This window comes from Crocodylus porosus, unplaced genomic scaffold, assembly GCF_001723895.1.
Source record: "Crocodylus porosus isolate Cpor-Errol unplaced genomic scaffold, CroPor_comp1, whole genome shotgun sequence".
Taxonomy (NCBI): domain Eukaryota; kingdom Metazoa; phylum Chordata; order Crocodylia; family Crocodylidae; genus Crocodylus; species Crocodylus porosus.
The window spans coordinates 9,755,921-9,762,971 of record NW_017728948.1 but is presented as its reverse complement, the minus strand read 5'-3'; the positions used below and the strand labels follow the sequence as shown (position 1 = coordinate 9,762,971).

General features: G+C 43.2%; 1 protein-coding gene across 2 annotated transcripts in view; it reads left to right on the top strand.

Annotated features, from left to right (window-relative positions):
* The window catches only part of SMYD1 (SET and MYND domain containing 1), a 47,746-nt gene extending 40,695 nt beyond the window's left edge, over positions 1-7,051 (top strand). For both annotated transcript variants that reach the window (XM_019553462.1, XM_019553463.1), the window contains 4 exons: positions 647-739; positions 1,287-1,450; positions 3,650-3,818; positions 5,757-7,051. In XM_019553462.1, coding sequence (XP_019409007.1) covers positions 647-739; positions 1,287-1,450; positions 3,650-3,818; positions 5,757-5,915 — 585 coding nt within the window. In that variant the 3' untranslated portion in view covers positions 5,916-7,051. The remainder of the gene's footprint in view (positions 1-646; positions 740-1,286; positions 1,451-3,649; positions 3,819-5,756) is intronic.

The following is a 7,051-nucleotide window of genomic DNA, read 5'->3' as shown; positions in this document are numbered from 1 at the left end:
GTACCCTCGGATGGAGCTCATCCGGGCCTGCCGACTTAAAGGCATCCAGTTCTTCCAAGTGACCCTGCACCACCTCAGGGTCCACGCATGGAAGTCTGGTGCCTTGCTGCTGCCTCCCTACACTCCCAGTGAGAGACTTGTCATGCCTCTCACTTAGGAACACTGAGGCGATACATGGTAAATGATTTTCCAATATGCAAATAAAAATTAGATTCTGCTTTTTCCTGCTATAACACAGTGACGTCTCAGCCCACAGCTCTCATGCATTGTGTGCTAGATACACCTACAACCTTCATGCAACCCCACTGACTACAGCCTGTTTTCTTTTTCCCACTCTCCTCATTGTGTTCATGCCACCTGTACGGTGTGCCAAAGCCTCCCAATTACCAATTTTTGACATTGTGTATGGGATGGAAAAAAGCAAAAAGCCCTAATGCTTTGGTTTATGTCCCCTCCAGCAAGCCATATAGTCAAATGCAGGTTTGAGAGGCACTAGATTAGTACAACCAGGACTCAACCATGCACCCACTGAAGTCAAAGGGAGCTTTACCATTAAGTCCTCTGTTGAGAAACTGCTTCTAATCTGGGCAGTGTGGATGTGACTAGATAAGCAAGTGTATTTCAGTAGCACTGATGTTGTTTCTAGCCCTCCCAAGACATGGTGAAGGAAGTTATCCAGTTCTCCAAGGACACACTCGAGAAGATCAACAAGGCCCGCTCTGAGGGAGTGTACCATGAAGTAAGTTATAGTATCTTTGGTTTCTAGTTGCACTTGAATGGCAAAAAGAGTACGCAGGCCTGGTTTTTGGGACTTCTGATTCTCAGAGCTGCTGGGCCAACTAGGTCAACACCTTGTGTTTTAACATTAGTTAAGTAATACTGCAAACACCAACCTGGCAGGAGGAAGTTTGTTAAGTCAGTATTTATGGGGCTGAAAATGAGTGATTATATTGAAATACAGTCCCTAGGATCTACTCCTTCCCTCCCAACTCAGTCATGCCCCTTTGTCCATTTCAGCCCTATTCAGGGTACATCCTAGACTGGTCTTTAAGGCACTCTCCTGAGTGTCATGGATTCAAACCTCATCAAGCAGACGTGTCTTCCATGCCCTAGATGAATGATGTAACCAGTGATCTAATGGTTACCAGGGTAGCAAATATGAAATGCAAGCTATGACACTCTGTTGTAGTGGACACGTGCTTTGTAGTGGACAGGATGTGTAATGCTTTGGACAGGAAGTGTAATGATATTTTTTTTGCTCATGTTTGCCTTTCCTGATTGTGTAGGTGGTGAAGCTGTGCCGTGAATGTCTGAAGAAACAAGAACCTGTCTTGGGGGACACTAATATCTACTTGCTCAGGATCCTGAGCATTGTTTCGGAAGTGCTCTCGTACCTCCAGATGTTCGAGGAAGCAGCAGACCATGCAAAAAGGATGGTTGATGGCTACATGTATGTGATCAAATTTCCCGCTGTTATGGTGATTCGTTCTCATTATGTAATTTAGTCCAGGCATTATATAAAGAATCTGGGCCTGACTGGCTCTCGCATTACAGTCATATAAATCCAGAGCTAGGTTACTGAAACTGGTTGATCTATACTGTTACAAGACCTACGCTACTGCCGTTGGATTATATAATCAAGGGTAGAGGGGCAGTTTTTGGATCATAGGAAAATAGGCCTGGAAAGGACCTCACAAGATCATCTAGTCCAGCTCCCTGCTAAAGGTGGGATCATCTCTGACTAAATCATCCCAGCCAAGTGCAGGATTGCACACTTTCTGACGGGAAAAGTCCTAAACAGGAATGTTTCAAAATATATTGACATATAACATCAAAGCAGAACAGTTACAAGTTGAATTATCCTAACTGCTTTGTCTGAGAAGATGCCAAAGACTGCTCAAATGGTGAATCAGAGAAATAAGACACAGACGGAAAAGACTCATAGTTAGGCACAGAACTTAATACATGTTTATCTTTGTAAGCAGATGTTCCTGGGATCAGGAAATTACCTTTGGATTGCACTGATGTTACTCAGAGCTTGCCTTCACTGGTAGAAGAGTTATGTTTTTACTTCAGGGTTAATTAATAATGTACCTGAGTCCTTAGGTAAAATCCACTGAAGACAAAACATGCTAGGGCATGGGCACACAATGAAGTTACCGTGAGGTAAAGGAGGGTGGGCTTTGCTGTTGCTCTCCCCTTCTCGCTTATCTAGTTTGTGCCTGTGCTTATAATTGTTCGTGGGCACAGCAACATGTGAGCCAAACATTTCCTGTTCTTCATAATAAGGTTAGTATGATTTCCACTTGGAGAGCCCCACCACAGTTGATGGAAACTGGCATTTGCTTCACGCATATTAGACCTGCTTCTTTACTGACAAAACCAGTTTCCATTGCAAATCTAGTAACAATATGGAAAAGTAGGTTGGTTTTTAGTCTGTTTACACTAATGACTTCCCAGTTTTTAGTTCTCTTATTTTGACTCGCACTTAATTGACCTTAAAAGCAAATGAGCAATAAATTCCTAAAAAAAAATAAAAATCAGATTTTAAAATTGCTTTCAGAACTAGGTAACAGAAGTTGGAGAGGTGTAATACATGATACTTGTTGGGCACGTCTACATGTGGACTTTAATGTGCAGTGGCGCCTGTACACACCACGGATTTTAATCCTCATTAAATTAAATAGGTTTATAAAGTTTAAACTTGTTTATTTTCGAGCATCACAGTGTTTACACACACTAGGTTTTCAAATTAATTCAGCCTTGGAGCGTCACACCTGTGTTTACACGCGCTAGGTTTTTGAATGAACAAAGCTGAGTCCCTGGCCGGTGCCACAAGAGAGCAGGATGGTCCAGGACTGCCCCCACAGTCCAGGCCTGTGCCCTGCCCCACTCTGGGCCTGTGCCCTGCTGCAGCTGAGGAAGCAGGGAGCTGGCAAACCACACAAGAAAAAAAAAGTGGAAGCAATTTGAAGGGGTGAACTACAAAAAAGTTGCAGCACCCTCTGGTGGGCAAAGAAGCTCATTACACATCTTTAAGTGCCTTTGTGTCTGCACACAATGAATCCATGGACATGACGCTTTAATTCCAGGGAAGCCAAACTAAACTATGTCCAAGGCGTTTTAGTTTAATGCACAGAGACTTTTAAAGTGTCAGGAAATCCTGCTCGTGCAAACAAACACGCAATAGCAGAGCATGAAAGGGCAAAAATAGTGGCATGTAGATGAGCCCCAGTAGCCTATTTTATTGCACATTAAAGTGTCACATAAAAACCCCCCATGTAATTACGCTCATGCACAGTAAACTAGGCTACTGTGTGTTAAACACAACTTTAAAAAATGTGTGCTTTTGATACTGTGCATTAGGGTAGCCTAATGTGCATTTATTTAGTACCTCACATTGATGATACTAAATTTAAGGAGCATTAGGAAAAGCTCATTAATGCATGTATAGATATGCCTACTCATATTTACTTACTCGTATCGAGTGGTATTTTCAAGCGGTTGACTGGCTTACATGAGACTACTCCTGAATTCCAACACTATTGGCTGTGACAGAATCAGGCCCTCAGTAAAGAAAGTTTTCGTGAAACCAGACACAGGGAAAGTTTGACTTTCACAAAAATGAAGTTGCTCATTACTTTCCCAGGAAGATCTACCATCCCAACAATGCACAGCTAGGGATGGCAATGATGCGAGCAGGAGTGACTCACTGGCATGCTGGTCTCATTGAAATCGGCCATGGCATGATCTGCAAAGCCTATGCCATTCTCTTGGTGACACATGGCCCTACCCACCCAATTACCAAAGACCTGGAGGTAAGTGAGCAATGTCTCCTGAGCAGGTCCTACTTGCCTTTACTGTGAAATGGGTCTGTGTCATCTGGGTGGGCTTTGTTGTACGTGAAGAAGTTAAATTCAAATAAAGAATAGAAGCAGCTATCTGAAAATCTAGCATTAATAATATAAAGCTTGCTTCATACAGACTGATGAAAGTCCATTAGATTTTATTGCAGCTAGTAAGGAGAATAACAGTTCCTTGTTATGGGAAATGTCCATATTGGCTTTCATCTTAAATTGAGATAAAATATCAACATATTGGGAGTGTAAATTAAACAGTTCTGGATCTCTTTTATTGGGACATGTTGAAACAAAGTCTTATTTTGAAAAGCAATGTTTTATTTTTGAAGTATTGATTTACAGTAAAAAAAGTTGTTTGCTGACTGATTCCAAATGATATTTAAACTTAAAATGTCAATTCAAAACAAAAAGCATCTTTTCCATTCAAAATGTGTCTTTGGACAACTGGTAAAATGAACTTCTGTTAGCATTTTCTGATAGATAAATATGGCCAGAGTTTTTGCTGGGCATTTGGTGAATTTTTTTATTGGGGTGGAGTGTGCATGCAAGAATGGATATGCTGCTCCAAAGCAGCAGAGCTAAGGCTCACAGAACTGTCTGACCTGTATAAGGGGTGAGTCCCTTTCATTATTTCCCACTTCCCCAACCTCTGTGTCACCTGCAAGCTTTATCACTAATGTATTTCCCCCCCAAATCATTCATAAAAGTGTTAAATAGCATTGGGCCAATAACTGATCCCCGTGGTACCCCACTTGAAACATGCCCACTCTAGGATGATTCTCCATTTACAAATAGATTTGAGACGTAACATCTAACCAGTGTTTAATTCATCTAGTGGGTGCTATGTTGGGTTTGTATTGTTCTAGTTCAGGGGTTGGCAAACTATGGCTCGCAGGCGAGATCCATCCTACAGAGTCATTGTATCTGGCCCAGCAAGATTGGGTGGTGTTTTGGCAGTAGGGGGCTTTGGTGGTGCTTCTGCAGCATGGGGCCTTCTTCTCCCAGGTGGTGGGAGAAGCAGCAGTGGCACTGTGGATGTGGGGTGGAAGTGGTGGCTGCAGCCCTTGCTTCACTTCCAGCCATGGTGGCAGTGCAGTCCAGGTTGGAAGAGGCTCATGCTTGGAGCTTAGCTCTGTTAAAGTGTTTCCCCAATACAGTGTTGCTGCTCCTATTCTAGTTTGTTAATCAGAACATTATACTGTACAAAAGCCGATCCTCTAGAGAAATCACAGCGTATGATACCGACACTTTTACCACTGGGTTGATTCGCAAAAACTAATACTTTAGTTTGACAGGGCTTGTTTGTTGGTCCTTGGTCTTCATCTTGGCAGATGGGGCCCCGGTCTTCTCTAAACCTGCCTATATTTTATGGGAGAGGTGCAATGAGCTTACAGCATCTGCTTACCCCTCGGCACCTGGGCCCCAGGACCAGCTTGCCCGGGGTGGAAAAGTAATTTTTAGGATCCTTTTTGGGTCTGTGCAGGCCAACTTATAAGCTAACATGGGAACTGATTTTGTTCTCATGAAGAAAGCTGAGATGCCAGTTCTGGGCATGTGGATTGTATTTCGCCAAAGAAGAATTAAATTAACCAATCCCTGTCTTCCCCACCACTAACCAGACTTGTCTGTCAGGAACACAGCTGGATTTGGGAGAGAAGATGTCTGTGTCTAGTCAGCTTTGAGCCTTTCCTGTGTGAAATCAAAGCGTCCCATTTTACATGAAGGGCCTTTGACAGCTATGCCCTCAAACTGGTCTAGCCCACTTAACTAGAGGCTGCTAGAGGTTGTGAACGAGAAGCTGCTATCCCATTTTCAGAAAATGCTTGCTTTGTTGATTTTGAGAACCGTTGTCACAGCTTTTGCTTCTTGGTCTGCCCTTTGATTGCATCCCTGCAGGTCATGCGTGTTCAGACGGAGATGGAGCTGCGCATGTTCCAGCAGAACGAGTTCATGTACTACAAAATGAGAGAAGCGGCCCTCTCGAACCAAAAGGTCCAAGTCATGCCAGAACCCTCCACTGAGGCTTCACAAGACCTTTTTGTCAAGAAGCAATAGACCCTGAGCTTGATATCCAACATACCAGTATTCTCATAAGGGGCACTACATCAGCCACTGCTGTTCTGAATAGGAAGAGAGTGACGTGTCCTTAAAGTCGTTTCTAGTGGCATCTAATAACACACAGATATGTAGGGAATGGGTCTTGAAAAATGTTTTTTTTTTCCTAACAGCTCAGAGCATCAATTAAGAAGTACTTTCCAGGAAATGCCTCTTGAGCCTAATAATAGTAATAATAAAAAGTCATTATAAAATAACTTCAGCAATAATTCAACTCAGACCTCATTCAAAACTACTTTCTTTTCATGGAAGGCCAAATCCTGAAGTCTTTGCTTAGATTTCCAATGAGTCCTTTCTTGAGCAAAATTTTCACTGGTGCTCGCCCCAGTGCACCAGGACCTCTGCAAACAGAGTGTGGGCTAGAGCATGTCTTGTCTGGGGAATTATTGAGTGAAAACAGGGTCAGGCCCTCAGGATTTGGCTCATGAATGACATTTCATGTAAGGTCACTTTTCCAGCCCTTCAGAATTGATTGTTAGTGTAGTGAGTAGCCTGGCAGATATAGCAGACTTTAGGGAGTCTTCATCTGGTGAGCAGAGTGCAGATTGACTTGGGAGCTTCCATTAGCCAAATAAACGTAGTTTTGAACTTTCTAAATGAGGATGACAGTATCTCAGTGGTTTTTCTATCACCACCTCAACAGGGTCAAGTCAGGTGAGGACAGTTATCAAACATTATGGTCTGGAGTGGGGCCAGCCCAGTGGCTAAAGAAGATAAGTAACAGAAGAGGAAGCTTTGATCACACCAACAAAAGGAGTGGGGAGCCGTGGGAGAGAACCCCTTCCCCAGACAGGGGGTGGGTAGGAGTTTATTAGTGGAGAAGAGAGGAGACGTTCTCCCCATTACTCTTACTTACCTGAAGTCCCAGTCCATACGCAGCCTGCAGCACTGTTGGTCTGATAGGTTTGGGCTCCATTTATGCTAGCTGACTGAACTGGGTCCAGGTGACCTGCTTCATTATCATTGTTCAAACCTCATATGTCAGTTAATTTCTGAGACAAGTGCAGATGGAGATGAATCTCCAGAATTGAGTTCAATGCACTTTGATGTGGCTAGTGGATAATGTTAGAGCTTTG